General features: G+C 40.3%; 1 protein-coding gene across 49 annotated transcripts in view; it reads right to left on the reverse strand.

Annotated features, from left to right (window-relative positions):
* The window catches only part of CACNA1C (calcium voltage-gated channel subunit alpha1 C), a 475,965-nt gene that overhangs the window by 105,651 nt on the left and 348,963 nt on the right, over positions 1-21,351 (reverse strand). For 26 of the 49 annotated variants that reach the window (XM_068660967.1, XM_068660606.1, XM_068660684.1 and 23 more), the window contains 5 exons: positions 15,546-15,620; positions 13,459-13,549; positions 5,017-5,043; positions 2,760-2,920; positions 1,733-1,958 (listed from right to left, as the gene is read on the reverse strand). In XM_068660967.1, coding sequence (XP_068517068.1) covers positions 1,733-1,958; positions 2,760-2,920; positions 5,017-5,043; positions 13,459-13,549; positions 15,546-15,620 — 580 coding nt within the window. The remainder of the gene's footprint in view (positions 1-1,732; positions 1,959-2,759; positions 2,921-5,016; positions 5,044-13,458; positions 13,550-15,545; positions 15,621-21,351) is intronic. The other 23 variants (XM_068660882.1, XM_068660757.1, XM_068660872.1 and 20 more) reach the window with 1 other exon arrangement.

Consider the following 21,351-nt stretch of genomic DNA (forward strand, 5'->3'; position numbering starts at 1 on the left):
ACAAATTACAAGACATATTCCAGGTAACATTTTCTTCCATGCAAAACTGGATTTCAGATCTGCTATGGAGTGAAGGTAAGCATTACTACTCCTATTGCTGGCTGTTTCCTACATTACATCTCTGCCAGAAGCTTTAGCAATATTTGAGTATTCCAATAGATCAAGCTTCCTAAAGTATTAATGATATTCTCTCAGCATTTGCCTTTCTTCTAGCTAATTCTCCTAGCAAGATTATATATTTTGTGTAGGAGTGGAGAAATGTCTTGAAAAAACAATGACCTCTCCAGGATGCTATGTTGAAGCTTATGCTTTTATAGCTATTGGTATGTTGCCCTGGGTGTATCTGATTACCCAATGCCTGAAACAGCTACTAGTTCCCTCAGAAACCAGGCCTGGGACTTGGTGACGATAGCTTTTAGACCCAAAGATCCAGGAAAAACAGTCCCTGGACCAGAGATCCCCACTATTTCTGAAAGGGCAAAGATGCTTCTTTTGCTGGAAACTCTTATTAGCTGGAACATTTTTGCTCACCTATTACTACATGTCTAAATAGGCCTTTTTTTTTTTTTTCCTTCCCCTCTTTTAGTAGTTGCAAGCTTGCTTTGGCCACTTTCTCTGAGATTGTAAACTGATTTTCTGTCTCTGCCATCTGACCCTGAAAACAATCCACCCTGCCAGAGACTGAAGGCTCAGAGAAGCTTTAAAGGCAAATGTACAACGCAAGAGTCCAAGTCTGTTGTTATTTCTGCCTCACAGCTCTGCCATCTTGACTGTTTTCCAGTTCTGGTCTTGTTTTTTTCTCATGCTCTGTGTTTTCTATCTCAAGTTTGTCAGAGATTTCCTTTGAGGGAGTTTATAGCAATTCTAGTGACTTTTTCATAGCTGAGCCTGCAGAAAACTCACTCTTTCACCACCTCAGTTTAGCTTTTCGTAAGGTGCTGACTGGTGCCCACATGGGAAAAGGCAGGCCCTGGGCTGCTTTGAGTGACCACATGGGCAGATTTGTTCCAAGAGCTCCGATCTGGGTAAGTCAGGAGCCGACCTTTCTTATGACCTCCCTTCAAGCTGAAAAACTCCTGTGATACCAAACTGGTGTTTTGGAGGAAGGAAGAAGGGACTATTTAATAGGTACCACTGTGCCTTCTCGTAGAGGGAGAGAAGGAAGGTAAAGGTAAAACAAGGGAGTCTGGAGTGTGGAAAAGTCTGTCTTCTTTGTAGAGCTGCTGCTGCTTGCTGGACTTCTCTGAAGGAAATGGGTTGGCAACATTTTTTGCCTATTGCTGTTGGTGTTGATGCTATCTCCCACTTAGGCCACTGTTGTGTCTGCTGGAGCTGGCATGGACTCCTCAGTGTCACCAAAAAGCAACAAAAAAGGTCACAAGGCTATCTGCTGGTTTGTTTTCACTTTGTCTTTCGCACTGAACTTAAGAGCACAAACTGAGCTCATGTTATTGTCCCAGATTCTAGTTAATCTGCATGGTATCAAGTGTCTCCAGAACCCTATACCAAACTACCCCCAAGTCCTTACCACTCATATCATGGACACCAAGTCTGTTCAGCCTTCCCCATCCTGCCCTGGTCTTCAGATGACAACTAGCAACCTATCACTCTCACTACCCAATTAATGTTAAAAAAAAAAAATAGTAAAGAAAAGAAAAAGCTACAATGTGATTGACTTTAAACTATATATGGTGTGCAGCCCTCTTAAATTCCAAAACAAGCACAGAAGTACCTTGTGATTTTAAATATTCTTAATAGCCGAACACATCTCAACACTGAAATGCCCAGTGGTGACATGATCTTTGTCTCAACCAGAATCGTTTCCAGGATTCCTCCACACACGATGAAACAGTCAAAGCGGTTGAAGAGGGACACAAAATAGGCCTGCAGACCAAGGCTGTACATCTTCAGCAGCATCTCTGCCGTGAAAAGAGCTAGCAGCACCTTATTGGCAGTGTCTCATGAAAAACAAACAGAAACAGAATGAAGAAACTTAGTTAAAGGATCATCAGAGATAACTATTGACCCTTGCCTATAAGAACTCCCTTCTGGGATCAGCCTGAAAGAGCAACCTTATCTAAGCTTGGGTCAAAGAATGGACTTCAAAAGTGTGGGCAGTTCATTCATAGAAATGTTTTACAAGGATGGTTACAGCAATTCTTATGTATTGCACACACAGCTGTGATGTGTTACACAACCTCCATGGCAGGGATATGCCTTCCCATGCTCAACCTCCCGTCATAGTTGTCATCTGCAGATGGGAGCGGGAATAGAAGAGCTGTTGTGCTACCTGCTGTTGCTTAATTAGGCCTTTCAGCTGCTCTCGCCTCCAGTGAGGTTTCAACTGCTCTGCAGACTGAAGAACTTTACAAATCTCTCTTCCTTCCACACCTCCCTGGTAGCTAGAATTTATCATAAAAACCATTTCAGGGAAGACCTTGGAGAACTTGTGGCTCCCAGTAGCCATCCATAAATTGGAAATCCAGTTGCTGCAGATATATATTCAGCATAACCCCCTGATTTCATCTACACCCAACAGAAAACTGCTTTGGCTAGAAACCAGAAATTTATGTTTTCCCTGAAACCTCTCCTAATGTGGGCAGATATTTTCTTGTATTGGTTAATGTCCTCCTCAGAAAAAGGACTATCTGCAGCTGTGTATGCGCCTTTTACACTGTGTTGCTCAACACACCAGCTCCTCCCTCAGCCCCCTTTCCTGACACTGACCATAATAAATAGCACCATCAGACTCTCCTCACCTTGGACCTCAGTGAGCCAGTCAGGCTGGTTGTAGTGTTCAGAGGCAATAGTAAGGGTGTTAAGAAACACGAGGAAGATCACCAACCAGTAGAAAACATTGGACTTGACAGCGGCACGGCACTTTCTTCTGCAGAATCGATTCCACCGGCGCCAGTAGCGACTTGAAAAATTAGAAAAGAAAGAGTGTTTTTCAGATGGGGAACCTTAGGCTACTGCAAAGCTCTGTCAAGGGAGACTCTAGTCTTGATTCATTGTCCAAAACTGGTAGAGGATAACTCTGGATTTCACCCTGAGAAATGTTCTCTCCTTATCATCTGAGTCAACAGTAGTGATCATGCTTTCTTTAGCTCTAGGAGTAAAGTTAGTCCTAAGCCAATTTGCAACATTTAATGATGAAGAAACCTCTTCAAGCAATCTCTTAATCTGATTAAGACATCCATCACAGCTATCCTGAGGTCTTTTAGCCCAGTTCCCATGGAAATCTTTATTCTTTCTGTACCTAATGCTTGTGGCCTGAACTCAGAATAGTCGATGAAAAGATGTCCACTATATAGCATGGACCTCTGGATAAAGCCCTTGGAGAGGTGGGATCAAATAAGTTCTGTGGAAGGTTTCCTACACTCTGCAAGGTTCAGGACCTAGCCTAATCCCAGAGCTAACTCTGATCAGAAAAACTTAGGGGACCTCAACATCTCACCTTCATGCCTGGAACTAAGGATACCATTTGTTAATCAACAAACCTTTTAAAGTTTGCCTTCCATGAACACATCCTCTTATGTCACTGATTTCTGAGGGTAATTACTAACCACAGAAGATATTTAAAGCTAATTACACACCTCCTACTCTTCAGAATTTAACTTGCATAGCAACCAGTTTCCAGGCAACATTTGCCACTGTATAATAAATCTAATAGTTTTTATATAGATGGTATATACATAGGGGTGTGTGTGTGCGTGCTCTATGGAGATGCACACATACACAACATTACAGGATAAAGGAGGAGAGAACTTTTCTTGGCTAGTCTTCTCTTACACATCATTTCCAGAGATAAGCTGTGGCCATGCTTCACGTCAGGGTTCATCATCTAGATAGACTAAAGCCAGGCGACATGAACGTTGCACACTGGCCAAGAGCTTTGCAACATTTTAACAGGTAATCAAATCTAAACTGTTTTAGCTATGTAATTTGTAAGGGCATCTAGTTTATGTAGCTCAATCATTTAATCAAGGTTGTGCGTTTTGCAGTGGATTGGAAACAAGAAATGATCTTCCAGCTTTCAAAAGTCACAACACATATGCATATACATTGCCCTTAAACCGTCAGCAATCCCTCACACTTGTGTGTACTTGTGCACTAGTGTGCATGCACATCACCACGTGGTGATACAAGTGTTTTCTTGTGCTTACACATAATACTTTAAAACCATGGATTGTACAAATGTGATCATGTATGTAATGCTCTGCACAGGGATGCATACGGGCAATATGTACACGTATGTGGATTCCTGAATTGACCTTACTGTTTATCACTTAATTAAGCTGAAGGACAGAGTTATATTCTTGTCCCAGTTACTGTGAAAGTTTTTTTTTTTTTTTTTTTTTTTTTTAATATATACATATATAAAATTGACTCTGAATTCAGAGTGTGGAGGGCAGCTGCTCCTACTGAAGATGTAGAAGTGGACTGGACATTAATAATAAAGTTACATGTATTCAGTCAACCCTTCCAATGGAAACCCACAAATGACTACCTGAGGACTACTTCACATTGTTAAGAACTAAGTCAACAGAGAAGGAAATATCACCATCGCAAGATTGTGCCTCATGATAAAAGAGCCTTCAAAAATAACCTGAAGATGCAAACTTGATCAGTTGAAAGATTTACAATCAAGCAGACTAGAGTACTGGAACAAAGTGTAGAAAACAGAACCTTGAGCTGCCAGGGTTTATGTTGATGGGTGTAGTATAATTATGTGGTTGAACTTTTTTTCCTTCTGCTTTTATATTTTATGGTTCAAAATGTGTAGATAGCAATCAGATAGGTACTTCTGAGTGAAAATATTCTCACTAGTCCCTGCATCTTAGTTCACTGTGAAGCATGTTGATGTTTGGTAGACGATTGACTAATATCTACCAAGTTTGGCAGCATGTTCTAGAATCAAGATTGTGTCCAACAAATGCAGGAATAAACACTTCACAAGGTAAGGAGCAAAACCAGTGGAAAGGAAGAAAACAAAAAAAAATCAGTTTTACTTACCTAAACTTAGATTTGGAGATCCGATGCCTGAAAGATAAAAATTGCCATTAAAGTTTCTGAAGCTGTCCCGTACCTCCTAGACTTTTTTGAGAATAGTGACAGAAAGAAGCAAAGTTAAGCTCAATTCTTTTTTTTAAATGCATGCTGTTTTCCTTTTGAATCCCCTGTGAGGCAATATAGGCACTGGGTGGGGCTAGGATTCTCTGATATCTAAATCTTGTTGTTTGGTGGGAGTCATGAAGAAGGAGTCATGCAATTCTGCTACTTACAGATATTAGTGAAATAGCCTTTCTCTTGAGTAAAAAGATGGCCTAATGCTAGGAGTGTTGTACATCTGCTACCAAATTTATTTTTCAAGAGTAACTCTCTTTTTTTCCTTTTCACCACAGTTTTTTTTTTCTTATATTAAAATATGTATGACTTTATACAAACAGACTTGTTGCTTTCACACATCACCTGTCACTTCAGGATATATAAGCACATTATGAAACCATGGGGAAAATAATGCTTTCTTTTCTTTTCTTTCCTTTTTTTTTTTTTTTTTCCCCAGCAATTGAGAGAAAAACAGTATATGGTGGACATTTTCATGTTTACATACCAATGATCATATTTATTGGTCTTTATTATCTATGTAAAGTGTCTTAAAATTAAATAGGACTGAACAATCAGCAATTCTATTGCTATCAATGAAATTAGGGGTAACAAGCATTCCTGAAAATTGGGGCATGTTCCCACTAAACATGTGTTTAAATATTTAATTCCATTCACTCAGGTTCATTCACCTAAATAATCTCATTAGCCTTACACAAGAAGTCAAAGGAAAAACTAGGGACAGATCCCAATTCCCAAGCATGTGTCTTGCTCTGCTTAACACTTGTCCTGTAAGTCCCTCAACTGTCTTGTAGTATGTACACATTGGTGCACAGAGAGAAATAAAGGTATGTGTATGCAACGACATTACTCAGAGTTGATTTAAGAAGCTTCAAAATCCACTACCAATAACAAAAGAAATGAAAATCTGGAGAGTGACTATGAATAAGATATTTCTGCTGAGTGAAAGCATTTCTTAAAGTTCCCTCTATGATAAGAAAGTGATTAATTGTTGACAACGGTCAGCAAAGATCTTCCTGTACTGGCTTAAAAATGGATTCACTGTTAGCTGACACAGGAGAAAGTAATGCTCAAAGCATCCAACACTACTTTCTCTAGCAGTCTTAAAACTGGCCATGTCCCTCTTTGAGGACATCGGTCACTGATATGTAGTCTGTGATGGGCCAGTTTCCTTATGTGGAAGACAAAAAAAAAAAAAAAAACAACAAACAAAACACAAAAACAACAACAAAACCTTTGCACTGAATTGCTGTGTCAAAGGCAGCTTGTCTGGGCCACACATAGGCAGCAGCATGGTTACAGACATATGCAAGAACTCTTTCAAAACAGAAGAAGAAATGCACTGACTGCACAGAATGCTAAATTATACTGCAGAGGCGATGGAAATTTATTAAAGGTGCTTCACTAGTTATCCACAGAGCATATCCTTAATGTTAATACTATCTGAACATCACACTGAGAAGTCTTGCTTACTAAGCCCTACCTACTGACTGTAATGGATCAGATTTACAAGGAACAGGAAAGAAGGATCAGACAAGGCTAGGAGAAAGAAAAAGAAAAAAAAATGCAATCACAGAGAAAGCTTGACACTGAAAATGAGATGGCGAGGACTTTCACAGGAAGAAGTTGGGGGGGAGGAAAAGAGAGCAAGAGAGATGTCATGGGGGATTTGCTCAGTGTAAGGTGAAGGAAGGACAGGGAGTATGAAGTCCTCTGATGACCTCTCTGACTGATGGTTTCCCAGTAAGGGAGCTCTGCTCTGTTGCATTAAAGGAATCTTTTATTTATTTAGGCAAAAAGAGATGTGGCAGGTGTAGTACTCATCACGCATGTGACAATTATCTTTGGAGCATTACAAGCAGCAGCCAAGTGCATTCAGTGCTCCAACAGGTTAGCTACAAACCACTGCCCTCCCCCCCAGTGCCTTACTGCTACAGCAGAAGGCTCTATCACATGTGGGTGTGCTGTATATATAGAACAGAACAAGGGAGGAGGAAGAGATTTATATTTAGAGGCAGAATCCAAGAGCAAAATTGAATTCTGGAAACACGAATTGCACAATAACTGGTTTTGACAACATTATGCCCTACTCTGAAACATATTTTTCAAGTGACCCCTGTGATCCAAGAAGCCTTTGTCTTTCAGAACCAGTATTAACTACATAGTACACAAACATGTTCTTAGAGCATTTTTCAGACAGTCAAATAATCTGAATTTGGGGCCTTGTCATGGCCGCTTCGTGACACTCCAAACTAGCACTAGCCAGGGATTCGGTGGACCAGATTCTCTGCTATGGGTTTAAACAGGGATCTCTTGCACCCCTGATATTCTGGATGCTCTACATATTTGGGAGAAAGAGAGCTTCCCCACTTGTGTCCTACTCTGGAATGTCTCTCTCTCTTTTTTTTTTTTTTTTATCATGGTATTGGAGTCTATGAGAAAATTACTGCAGATCACTACTACTGAGTGTTTTTGTCATAGAGACCACGTAACTCAGATTATGTTTTAGAAAGGCAAACATAGAAATCAGATTTTTATCATTTGACTAGATATCTTTAATTCTCTAAAAAAACTCTGCTAATCTTACCTGGTTATATACCACATACAGATAAGACAGTCAAATTTAAAGATTTTATAAGCATAAGCTCAGGATAATCAGCGTAATTTAAATGTAGTGAGATAGCCCATATTCTGAGAGATAAAGCAACAAAACAGATCTTTGGAAAGCCATCTTCCCTTTCTGTCTTCATGCTGATGGAAGGTTATTTCATTCCAGGATGCTGGAATCCCTGAAGAGAGGATGCCCACCCTGGGGTCCTTCCCCCCTGCCCCCACATTCCTAGGACAAGAGCATATAGTGACATAGAATCAGGAATTCTCAATTCATTCTCATTCAAAGGAATTATTTTCAGGAATGCATACTGCATACCTAATAATCTCTCACCCTAATAAAGTCTTAGGGTTAAGTTCTACCCTCAGCTACTTCTTTGCTATTCACACTGAAAAAATGGGCCTCCATCCTTCCACCTGCTCTCCTCTGTACAATGCAATTAATACTTCAGGGACATACAATGACCATTTCTAATTTTTGACCATTTATTAAAAGCTCTAGCAAAATAGAACAGAAGACTGGCCCTGGAGAACTTGAGCTCTGATGTGGACTGAGATCCTTCTGCTTGCCCTTCTTGCACAAGCACTGAAGAACATGCTGACCTGAACAAGTGATGCTGGTTTTAAGAGAGGTGGTTGTTAGCCAGCAGCAATAAGAATTTGCAGAACATCCTGAAGAAAAGTGGATCTATCTGTCTTAAAATTGAGCTGGTTTGATATTTATCAGGCCTTCTCGGGCTGGGAAACAGACTGGGAAAATAAGCCATCACTTCAGAATTGTTCAAAAACACCAGTAACTATAGTGAACCTGCAAGTAAACTGTCTCTTTCCCCTTTACCATTGGCTCTTCTGTTGATTATGACAAGAGCTGCATAGGAATTATTTTACCAGGAAAACACCAAGTAAAAATCAGTGATGGTTCAGCTGCCAGGGAAAGCTTTCATTGCTCATAATATTTTAAGGATAATGTTTTCGGTTAAAAAGCCAGCGTAGGCTGTTCATTTTGTTTTATCATCTTTTATTGTTTTAACCCTCTTTGGTGGAAAAAACAATCAAACTGTCCCCCAAATGTAGGGAAATCCCAGCCAAGGTGAAAATGCCAAACAGCTTATTGTTTCAGTGAAAGCAGATCATTTTAAGCTGTCTTTCCCTTTGAGCTCAAGTGCTTCAGTTTTCTACTGTGGCTCCATGGAACAGTTTCCTACTGTTTTCACAAAGGTTTTTTTTTTTTTTTTTTTTTTGTCTTGCTAGTACATATGTGTAAAAACAAGTTCTATTATGGCACTCCAGATCTGTATGACTGTATTAGAAAATTAGCATTCTGGTTGTATTAGAAGATTATATACACTGCCATCCTGCACAGAACAGATTACTGTTGATTATAAGCAACAGCCTGTCCACAGGAATCTAAGACCTGCTGAGCAGTAACCATAGAGGTTTTGAGAAATTACTCACTATTGGAAAGTCTTGGGTATAAAGCCATCCTGTAAACAGAAACCCATTGCTCCTAGTTCTGCGTTTATCTCACTGATACTTGTAGAGGAAACACTTTTCCTTGTACCTGGAGGCAACAGGCTATTAGAGCTGTGACACATCAGAATTAAGATAAGTTCTACTTCTAAACATTGGCCTTGAGGATAAAAGCTGTTGTGTTTCTACTACAGGGCAGATGTCAGCACAGTACAAGGCAATATCATGACAGAGATGATATACTGTGGAAATTCTTGGATGTTTTTCAATGTCCTGTGGAACCCTACAAAACCTTCTTCAAATTCAGATACCTGATAAAGGTAGCACCCACCTTAGGAAGGGAACTACTCTTGGCCACATCTCACCTGATGGCAGCAGAATTTAACTAGGGATGAATAGGAATGAAGTTTTTGTTTTAGTTTCAAGAAATCAGATTTACAAAATAAGCAAAGAGATTAGATGTTATATTCCTCCTGAAACTCCTTCTGCTGGTTTGAAGGCTGGCATTGCTCCAGACAGCACAGCTGATGAAGGCAGTTTCTATAGTATGGATACTATAGAAATAAAAGCTTCTTTGAAACAATTCATCAGTAGGAGTGTGTTTGAGAGGTACTCTCTTGATCTCACATAGCATATGTCTTTGTGGAGCTGAGAAAGGCTGTCAGGGAAGATCTCCTTTTCCAAAAGGCATGCTTGAGCCTGGCTTCTCAAGCAGATCTTTCTGTCATTCACAGACCAAGCCTTTCAAAGCTCTACAGTTTTTTATACAAACAAAAAGAACAGCCAGTAATTCTACGTTATCTTCACTAAAAATGCTTTTTCCTTCAGTTGCCTGGATACTTTTTACCATGAGCCCATTCCGAAGGTGAGATCAGCCTGTAACCATGGTGGTGGTGGCAGTGCCGGGGTGGTTAAATGCCCTACCAGCCTGATGCCACTAAATAAATAAATGTATTATCTTTGACTTGAAATCTCCCTGTTGCTTCAGTCATGTCTGGTTGCAGCTTGCCCAGTGCAGTCTCTGCCCTCTAGGAAAAAATGTGTTTATAGCAAGACAATGGGGACTCATGGCCACTAGATGTTTTTAGCAGGCTGGTAAAAATGAAGACTCGTCTGCAATACATGAAACTCTGAAACAACTGAACAAGAAACTTGTCTGGCCATTTCACCTGTAAAAACAAATTCCAGAGGGCAGATGACTGCTCAAAAGTCCAGGGCTAGACTTCAGCTAGAGTAAATCAGGATGGCATGACCATAATTATTAACACTTACTGAAAGTCACTAGTACTACATGAGGAACTTATTTGAAAAATTCAGCTGACTTCTGCATGAACTATTCTTATCATTAAGTGACACTGAAGAATTATTGGAAACACTGGGCCAAATTCTAATGCTCTGAGTCAGGTCCCATTGAAGTTACATACTATTCAAACCAATTCTGAAATCCTTGCTTACATTTTATATGTTCCAGCAGAATATTGACCTGTGAGAGGTTTAAATGAAGGCTCAGTGAGAAGAGGAGGACATAATAGTTCTTGAAACCAGGAAAGCTGATTTCTCTGTCCACCTGACTGTGTGATACAGTAAACAAGTAAGACAGAGAGGAGTCCAAGCCTTAGAGTGCTAGGCACATCTGAATATACCCACAACTGCAGAATCTGGAGCTCCACAGGTTTACAAAATCAGAAAGCATTGATGAAATTTGTATTTAATTCCGGACTTTCAAATATAATGATTGTCATTCGTTTTCCTGGTTGAAGGCTCCCATCCATCTCTGAGAGATGAAAAGCAATCTCAGTAAGGCCTTGAGGATCTTGAAGGTCCTTGGGTAAGGAGTAAAAAACCAACAATAACAACAACAACAAAAACCTCACCTTTCTCAATAACAGACTTCAATTTCCCTACTGTGCACCACCCATTTTCAATGGAAGTGGAAAGTGGCAAGGAAACTGTTTATCTCCCTGAATCTTACACGTCCTGCTCTGGTGAAACTTAGGGCGCTGTTTTAAGATTTACAACACAGGAAGAAGAAATGAAGTTCTGTTTTCCTGTTGTCTTTCTATGTCCTCTTCCTCCAAATGTATCAGACATAGCTATCCCTTCTCCTAATACTGTGGGCATGGTGATCACTGCGCCAGACCACAGTACTGTTTTTTTCCTGTGGACATGTTAGACTGTTTTAAGTAAACTACATTCTAAATCATGATTACATGTAGAGTTGTGTTAAACTTCAGCTCTCTTGGCCATATTCCAGCTAAGGTAATTAAGTTCTGCATGCCAAAAATCCCCATACAGTTCCAGTGCAAAACAAGCTACCCTTCCACATCTCCTTGTACACTCATGTCTTTTCTCCTTAAGCTTTTAAACACCTGTCACATTTTACCCTGAAGGTGGCTGAACTCTAACATAATCCTTGCATGTACGGCTCATAAAGTGTTTTAGGATCCTTTGGGATTAAGGGCATTAAATGAATGCAAACTGTAATATTAAAAATATATGCAACTTTATAGTAACAGTTGACATTGTTGTTGGCACTGTGTAGCACCAGGGGACCCATTGTGTTAGGAACCGTAACTGCAGAATAGAGATGGTTCTCCAAATTAGATCCAGCTGGAAGAAGTGGTCACATATCCAGCTACTGCTTTCTACAGAGTGACAGGAGCACAGGCATCTCAGTGGGGTGCTAAAGGGAGAGTTACAACTGCCTTAGTGCTATGAATAGACCTATCCTGGCTCCTTCAGAAAAAAAGTTCCTAATCTAAACTATAATGCCAGACTCAGCAGGTACACAATGGCAGGCAGGTGAAGGAAAGCTGTCACAATTTCTTCTGGGGTTTGTAAGTCACTGGCTGACACTTCCAGGAAAGCGGACTGAATTTATAACATATTTCACATATCACATCGTGTAATGCAGATAAGATCCCCTCCTCTTCAGTTTGTAGAGGAGAAGGCCAGGGGTGTGTGTGGGAGACACAATCAAGGTTTATGAAGTCATGAAAGTGATAGATAAGCTGAATGCAGAACTGTTGATCACCAGATCTCACAGTATAAGAAGGAGAGGGCATTGACTGAAAGTGGCGGTAGATCAGCTTAAAACAGATACACTGAAGTACTTGTCTACACAGCAGGTAGTGAGCTTCTGGAAACTTGTTGCCACAGGAGATTGTGAGGGCAGGCAGCATTAGCAGTTTCAGATAAATCCATGGCTGACAGGTCCATAGATCGCTGCTAAAGGCAAAAAGAAGTGTGCCCTCTAAGATCTCTAATATGATAAGCATGAATTCAGGAGCAGTAAAAGCTGAATGAAAGGCAGGAAATGATCAGGCTTGCACACTTGCCCTCCTGTCACTGTCAAGACCTGAACGTTGGACCACAGGTCTGCCAAAATAGTATTTTGGCATCAGTATTTCTTATGTACTTATGTTCACCAATTAATCAACACTGAAGGGTTCAAAGTACACCCAAGGACAGGACAGAGTCCCAGAATACTCCAGCAGAGTGCTTTGTCCATTTTTCAAGGAAATTTGGTGAGATTAACGTATTTGCCTGCAGCATAAGGTCCATTCCTGTTTGAGTCAGCTTGCAAAAAGCAAGAAAACATTCCTGTTGTCTGTTCTTGCTCTCTGTGGTGTTAAAAAGTGCACAATAAAATATAAATGTCTTCTATAACTGCTATCTCATGTTCTTGAGCATGTCTATTAACAACAATGGTGTGATTTTGAGGAGGCATTATTCCTTCCCTATTGATGCATTTCTTTGTCACTATGATGTTGTGTTCAGCACTTAAAGGGTGTAATTCAGCTGAAGGATGAGAGCTACCATATGTGTATTTCTATTACAAGATACCATAAAGTGTAGAGGAATCATTAGTGAAATTAAAATATACCAGTCAATTTCACTGCTTGGTCTGTATATGCTGGATTTCATTATCCATCACTAAAGATAAATTTTAAATTAAGAACATTTATCCATCAGTTCTTGTTTTAGCTACTACGCAAAACCAGCTCATCTTATTTTGGGAATTCTATGATTTATTTGTATTTATGTAATCCCAGAGGCTCTCCACTAACGTCCAGAGTGAGTTTACATTGCAATTAAGATAAGAAGTGGGATCAACAGATCGTCTCCATCCTCTCCTTTCACCCATACTGTGGTGTACTCCCCCTTAAAAAGGCTGACATTTGCCTTGGCTTTAAACCCACAAAGCTCAATCCAGCACCTACATACATATAACTGCGTATATGTACTCACGCTAGCCTAGCACCGCAGTTTTCGCCTTCAATATCTGCTCCAGGGACGTTGTCTGTGTTCACGGACTCGGTCTCACTGGTGGGCATGCTCACTGTAAGAGTCAAAGGGAAGAAAAAGAGAGGGTTGGCCATTAGAACCTGACACATCTATTAATGAATCACATCAGTGAAGGAACTGGTGTAATGAAAAGACCCTCAGCTGCAGCTCCGGAGGATTAGTTGATCAAGTCTGCTGCCTCCCTGCATAGGCCAGGATGGGCAGGTAGACTTTAGGAACATACATAGGTTACTTGAAAGCTAAGGGAAGGGGAAGAGCCAGCTGCTCATTTTCTTTCTGAGTTGGCTTCTGGCAATGTTATGAATGAGAACCACTGAAAATTAGAGAACCTTCAAAACCAAGAAAGAGGCTTTTGCTTGATTCAGTGAATGCTTAAGATGATTCCCCCTTACTTGCAACCAGCCCAGCCACCTAAATGCCCTCCCCAATCTCTTGTGGAGAGGAGTGCAAATAAAAAGTACCAGACTGATAGGTGTTCAAAAGACTTCTGTTAGCCTGATAGCAAGTACCACAAATAATACTGATGGCTCATCTGTCATATACTACCATTGATGCGTTTTAGCCCTGTACTTAGAAACTGGGCCTATAGGGATAAGAGGGAAATTCAGACTCTGACTCTTTCAGACAGTATCAGCAAAGGAACTAATTAATACGGACTGTGGCAGAGATTTAATCTTGACACCCATCAACCAAGATCTGGAAAGAATTTCCCCCACTTTTGCAGAAATGTCATGGAATAGCCATTAAATGAAAGCAACCTTAGGTGCAAACCTACTTCATCTGAATTCAAGGAGGTGTTATCTTCTCTTATGAAAACTTAATATTTTATTTGCTTCTGTTGATCACAAAGGTTCATGGTTTCCATTCCATGAATTGCTCCCAGCTCCTATATGGGCTTTAATAACTTCTTTCATACACAAACGTTCAACTTAAGGTAGAAGAAAAGAAAGGATAGTACAATGTGTCCTCTTCCCTTCCCTCTTTTTAATAAAAAAATTAAAAAAAATACAAAAATATACAGAAAATATTGCTTCAAACTGAGTAATGGAGGACTTAGGTCTCTCAGATGCCCAACAGGACAGCAAAACATGACCTGCACTGGATGTATATCTCAGATGAGATCTGACAGCATGCACTATTAGCTGTTAGAGAGGCTTTTAATAGCTTGTCAAAACAGGTTACTCGTTAATAAGAAAATATCTATTTGGGGGTCAATGGTGCAAAAAGAGACAAAACAGAATAAATATGCTCTGCGTTCCAATTGGACAGATGTTTAATGAGCCATGGGTACAGGTCTTCTTTCAGAAACTAGAAGGATATCAGAAGGTTCTTCCAAAGGTCTAAGAAATACCTGGGTTTCTGCTTTGAAAGAACTGTGGTAGAAATGCCCCTCAAAATATTTCCTTCACCCCATCCCAATGATGCAAGTGCTTCCGATGTGTATCTTTGGACATCTAAAGCTCTTCTACTGTTTTCTGTAGGAACACAGCCCATAGGAAATAATAGTCTCTCTACCACTCTTGACAAAACCATTAAATACTGTACTCTAATGGTGCTCATTTCTTTGCAAAGACTAGATGTTTTAATAACCTTGTCTGTTCAGAAAGATGAATTAAGAAATCAACTGAATTAATATTTTGATGCACATGGAAGAGTCAAGTAAATTGTAAGAAAAAATGACATTCATAATTCAAATTTTCAGTCCAGATTAAGCCCTTCAGAGGAAAAAAAAAACAAACACCGGTATTTGGCAAGTCATCTTTGAAGCTGAGGTAAAGCACTTTCAAGACATTATTTGAGCTTATTTGCAAATGGAAAACAATCTTGAAGACATTAGCAAGAGATTGATTTGCAGAACAGCTTATTATCTTGAGTGCATGAAGAGGACACTGCACAAGCAATAGAAAAAGCAAGGCACGCGCATGCAGAAGTATACAAAGATACATCATGTGTCAGTCTGCATAGAGACATATAGACACACACACAGACAAATATACGCAGTGTGGACACAAATTGCAGTCGAACATTACCATGGGTTTCTGTGGAGTGACTAAACCAAGCAAACTTTCCTTTCTTCTTATCAGGCAAGCCAGACGGAGTGCTTCCTTTCACAGACAAGATGATCAGTGTCAAGTACCAGGAACAAGACATCAATAGAGAACATGCAGCCAGTGACAGGCAAAAGAAAAAAACAAGGAACTCAGCTTGCACACGACATCCAGTTCTGTCTGAAAACTTCATCATGTGAATTAAAAGTACAAAACCAAAAACGAAAGTATACGGAAGTAAAAAATATTACAACAGATCACTGGAGGATAATGTTTCCTTGCTTTCTGCTCTTTTTTTATATTTGTCTTCCGAGACCATGAAGTGGCAGAATTTAAGTTTATGGGTCAAATCCTTTTTCCAGTGATATCAATGGCAAAACTCTTCTTGTTTGACTGCATGACCTACAGAAATCAGTGAGACTAAGGCAATCACAATTTGTCCCAAAGTTATCCCCCGATCCTTACTAGACTAGCCTATTTTTGAATGATGTCTTGTGTTTTTTTTTTTCCTAAACTTTTTCAATATCAAGAAACTCTTGCAAAACTGATGGAGCTGCTAAAGGAAAGTAGTTGGGATAATCACATTTCTCTGTCTTTTCCCATTTGTAGAGATTAACAACCTTCAAGCACTCAGATTTATCCTGCCTTACTCAAACTAAGACACACTTAGCTATGCCTCATGATATCCATTTGAGTTTACATTTGGTATTTACCCTCTGATGTTCTTCTGCTGCGTGGCTTTTCATGGCATTACTTAGTGTTGATCCTCTGCTTATTATGTATGCATGGAGGTCCTCAGCCCACACATATCAGAGATGTATGTGCAAAGGTGTCACAAAGCGTACTTTGCACTTCCCTAATCCTGCTGCTGTGGAAGGCCAAATTAAAGTGAGGGATACAGGTGCCGTGACACACAGGCTGAAGAGCCACCTCCTGTGGTTTGGGCTAGCTCACTAGCATTAACTCCCAGGCACTTCCTACACTGCACTGATGGAAAATGTTAAGGACAATAAAAAGTATTAAGATGGTGTCACGTATAAGAAGAATGATGGCCTAGAAGTTAGAGGTCATGATAGACAGTAGACTAGGACCGTATTCTCAAATGTGATATGCTCTCAGCAGGGCAATCACTAATTTTCTGTGGCACCTCACTTCACCTTCAAAATCAGGGGATAATCATGTGCAGAGCTGCTGTGAGGGTCATTCAGGCCAGTTAACAAATCCTAGAAACAAAAGATGCTGCAGAAGACGTGTGTATAAACTGGGGCTGAATATGAGATGAAGTAAACCAAATACTGCCTATATGGCTTTCTTACCTGATTCAGTTCTCAGGGACACAGACCTTCTGCCTGCACCCCAGCTCCAGAACAGAAACAAGGCAGGCATTTTTTGCAGTCAGGGTAATTAATTACTGCAACCATGTACCAAGAATGCTGGTGGTGAATCTACCACAGGAATGTTTTAATCAGGAAGAGATGTTTTTCTAAATGGTGGGCTCTAGTCCAGACCAGAGTTATGTTCAGGCTCATACTATACAGACTATGCCATCTCAACGGCCACTTCCTCCTTGTAATTTTGGAAGCTGAGACAAAAGCAAGAGGGAGACAAATGCGTATTTCCTTCTACCTGGGCACAAATGACTCAGGGGGAGAAATCCTGGTGTCTTTCCTCCTTTCCCATGTGTGATTAGTGAAGTATTCACTCTGACAGGAGTGGTTCCCTGTCAGCTTCAAAAATCCTATTGCTTGTACCCAGATCAGAGGTCCCGTAGGGCTGGGTTCTACCAGATGCAGAGGGCATATTGTCTCTGTGTGGGCCCCCCACCTCTCTGGCCTTCAAGCAGGCCAACAGATCTTCCATCTAGCACATGCTTTGCATTGTAGGCACTTTGGTGTCCAAACTGCAGCACAGACACTATCCCTGTGCATATGATTCAATGGTCCACCTAAAACCTGAGGGTATTAGGTTAACATCTAAATGCCTACGTTGTACATAGGCGACTCCTTGGCACAAGGGATAGCAGGTTGCTAAAGGAGTGAGAAGGCATTTCCACTGGGTAGTTTGCTTTTGCCTGGCTGCACCAGGAGTAGCAGTGCAGCTAACAGGGCAGTGAGCACAAATTGCGGGCAGCCTGCTCCAACCAAACCAGTACAGTGAACTGCTACCAACAGCACAGGGACAGGTCCCATAGAAGATATTATACACTTCCTTGGGGCAAAACACAGCAGCTTTGCTTACGTGGCAATCTTTTTTTGGACTTATCCTTAGTCATCACAATCATAATTCTCTCTGGTTGATGAAATCTCCTATTAATTGCACATTCTCAAAACTGTATAGCAATTTATTTTTAAAGGGAAGTGAAACAACCTTTTAAAGGCATCAAAGTATTTCATGGTTTCAGTAGAATGAAAACCTTAAGGACCAGTATGTTTTATACTTTACAGTCGCTTCTGAAATGTTTGCACTTCTTACATCTCTCCACAGTGTGGCTCATCTCTGAATACAGAATTTTCCTCCTGGACTGCCTAAACTCTGATTTCATTTGACTTACATAGCGTTCCTGCAGCAACTGAAGTAGCAAAGGCTATCTAGCTGCTTCCTTAAAAATAAATCTGAGATATGCTTCATGTTGTGTTAATTCTAGCTCTGAGACCCAGCAGACAGAAGTAAGGACAAAGAGTCTGCAGTCTGCGACTGGCTAGATAGACAGATGTGCAAGACCCTTTGAGAGCCTCTGTTCCATGTCACTGGCATCAAGCTTTGATACCAGCTCTCCACTTGCACTAACATATGTCCCTCCTCCAACCAATGCCCTGTGGACATGCAATAAATTATTAGATGGCAGGTTGCCAAGAGACAGACAACCACTCAAGCAGAAAGCTAGCACAAGCAAGTACCCTTCTGTGTAGCCCTGAATTTTTTTTTTACTTTACACACTTAGAGAATAATATATGATCCCAGTTTGGGAATATCACTACCACTGATGCATCTTGCTTTTATGGCACTTTTGTTATCTTGCCAGTGGAAGTAATTTTAATATTCAGATTTATCTCCATGGATTATAATGTCGCCACACTTGCTTGTTGCTGAATCTGACTTTAATGAACCTCACTGTGAGAACTTAAGACCCAGAGAAGATGAAGCCTGGGCAAAAGGTGCCACATTCCACAAACATAGATGAAGCATATACTTTTCTCAGGTTTTAATGGGACACACTACTAAATGACTCTGCAGACTTGGTCATTGGTTTTAGAACTGGATATGTTAGAGGCTATTCACTTTGCCTGATTTCACGTCTCTGATTTAGCTGTCTGATTTAAGCTCCAGAGGCAGAGAGGTTCCTATCACAGGTTTTCTGAAAGGCTCATTTTGCTTATGGGAGCTTATGGCTCCCTCAACCACATGGACAGGCTGGGCATTTACAGTAGGCCCTTAGCTGGGTACCTGACCAAAACAGTGTGACTACTCAACAGTGTGTTCATCCATATTCAAAAAGACTTGCCGTGGGTTTTTGGATTAAGAGAAGGAACAATATACTTGATTGTGTATTCTGATATGTTCACCTGGACTACAATTTCCTCAACTCTCTAATTTCTGCTTGTATTGAATGACATTGTGAAATATCAACCTAAATTGCCCCTTTTGCCTATGTTGCTATTTGAAGTCAGATGGACCTGATGCTACTTTTTTTGTGTCACCTTGCTCATGTGATCAAGCCTTTCTACATATCTGCTCAGTTTCTCTGAAATGGGGATTATAATTCTGCTCTCACCTTGCAAACCTCTCTGAGATCTGCAGATGAAACACATTACAATAGGTGCTAAGTACTATAGTTATTACTGATGCTTATGTCTCCCAAGTGGGACTCTGCAAAACTATAAAGCAAATCTAAAGAGCAAAGAAGTCCTGTGAATTCTCCAGCTGAGGTTTAAGATTTCTCTTTTCTATCAAGCACAACAAGAATAAATTGCAATATGCAGGCTGCTTCCTTTAACAGAATTCGCATCAAGTGAATGACTTTGTCTCCAGTAAGAACCTTGCTTCCTGTGGTGCCTCTCATGCCCATCATTTCATGAATGAGTTTATGGGCAGCTGTCAGAATATCAATTGACTTTTTTTTTTTCTTTTTTTTTTTTTTTTTTTGTGGAGAGTTCTCATTTTAATTAATATGTGAATATTGCCTAGCTTTCCTCTTCTCATTGCCTGTTTGGAAATGCTATACTCATTCATCATATTTATTAATTTAAATAAGATACAGCATTTATTCTGATACATGCATACAGTGTCTTGGGAACAATCCGTGAGTATGTTCTTAAATGGAAGCAGCATGCAGAGAATAAACTGTGCAGAGGCAAATGAATAATTTTCTCTAGATCTCTTCCTGATTTTTTGACTTGGGAACATTTTGGGGTTTTCTGTTTTGAAAAGAAGCTCTGCAATAGGAAGGTTTCTACAAGAGAAGAGGAAAAAGAACTTAAACTATCTGTAGGAACTTGGTGGTTACACACCTCCCAAAGACAGACAGAATGAATCAATGAATCTAGCACCAAAAAAAAATTAAAAAAAAATCCAGAAAAATTGTGAAAATACTTTCAAAATCCTTATGGAGGGCTCAGAGGTCAACGCCCATACAGACGGTATTATGCACACAGTACTACATTAAATATATGCGATACATACACTTTCAATAACCTAATTTTGGGTTACATACAAACGACTGCAATTAGAAGGAGAGAGCTTGAGTTGCAGTTTCACTCAAGGTCGAATTGAGGATAGCAACAAAGAGCCATAGAGTGTCTGTCAGTTGCATCTGCTTCAATCAGAAACAGAGAGGCTTTTGGTAAAAAGACCTTTACACCAGCAAACCAACAGCAAAGGTGGAGCAGCTAGTGTGTAGTAACAGGGCTTGTCATTACAGGCATAAAAGCAGTGCTGAGAGGACTGATGCAGTGCAGCACAGGTTACCGACTGGAGCAGAAGTAGGAACATTGCCAATACTGAGATGGAGTATTGTATGTCCAACATTTCACTAATAAATTGCAATATATACCTTTCACATAAAGAGACTTGTTTTCTCATGTTCTCCTCTCCTGGAGTGTCACCACAGACACATATACATCCCATGATGTTGAGAGGATGCAGTCATGGGCTAAGTGAATTTATACCATACACAAAGAGGAACAGGAGAGAGATAGAGAGAGATCTGTATCAGCTGTGCAGGCACGTGATTAACAGATCTGTCATTACCACATGCAGATTACTGCGCACCTATGAATGCATTACCTTGCCGCTACTCAATTTTCCTGAGACCTATTTTAGTACAACAAACACCCCAGCTTCCTTAAACAGCTGCCATTTCTTCCTACTTTTTTACAGTAATATTGACAGTAATACACAGCTCTCCACAAATATTTGTTCACTTCAGCCATCGAGTGGAATACACATTATGCATAAGACACATAATGAGCACAAGTGAACTTCTGGCCCTGACGAGAGGTGGCCTTGCAAGCCTCTGACATGCTCTGTTCTGTATTTGAAAGGAAGAACTTAAAATCCTCTTTGGTCTTCCCTGCATGGAGGGCAGGGGTTATTTTTGCATAACTGTGGTATCTCAAATGTCTCAGAAGCACAGGATGTAGGACCTTTCAGAAAGCAGTCTAACTCTCGGTTAAAAAGGGCAAAATGAGCAGTTTCCCTGGGTAACAGCTTGTTCTGCTGAGCTAACATCTGAGTCTGCATTAGGAGCCCATTCACGGCTCTGCAGAGTTTCTGCCTGCAAGGGCTATGG

Source organism: Anas acuta, chromosome 1, assembly GCF_963932015.1.
Source record: "Anas acuta chromosome 1, bAnaAcu1.1, whole genome shotgun sequence".
NCBI lineage: Eukaryota > Metazoa > Chordata > Aves > Anseriformes > Anatidae > Anas > Anas acuta.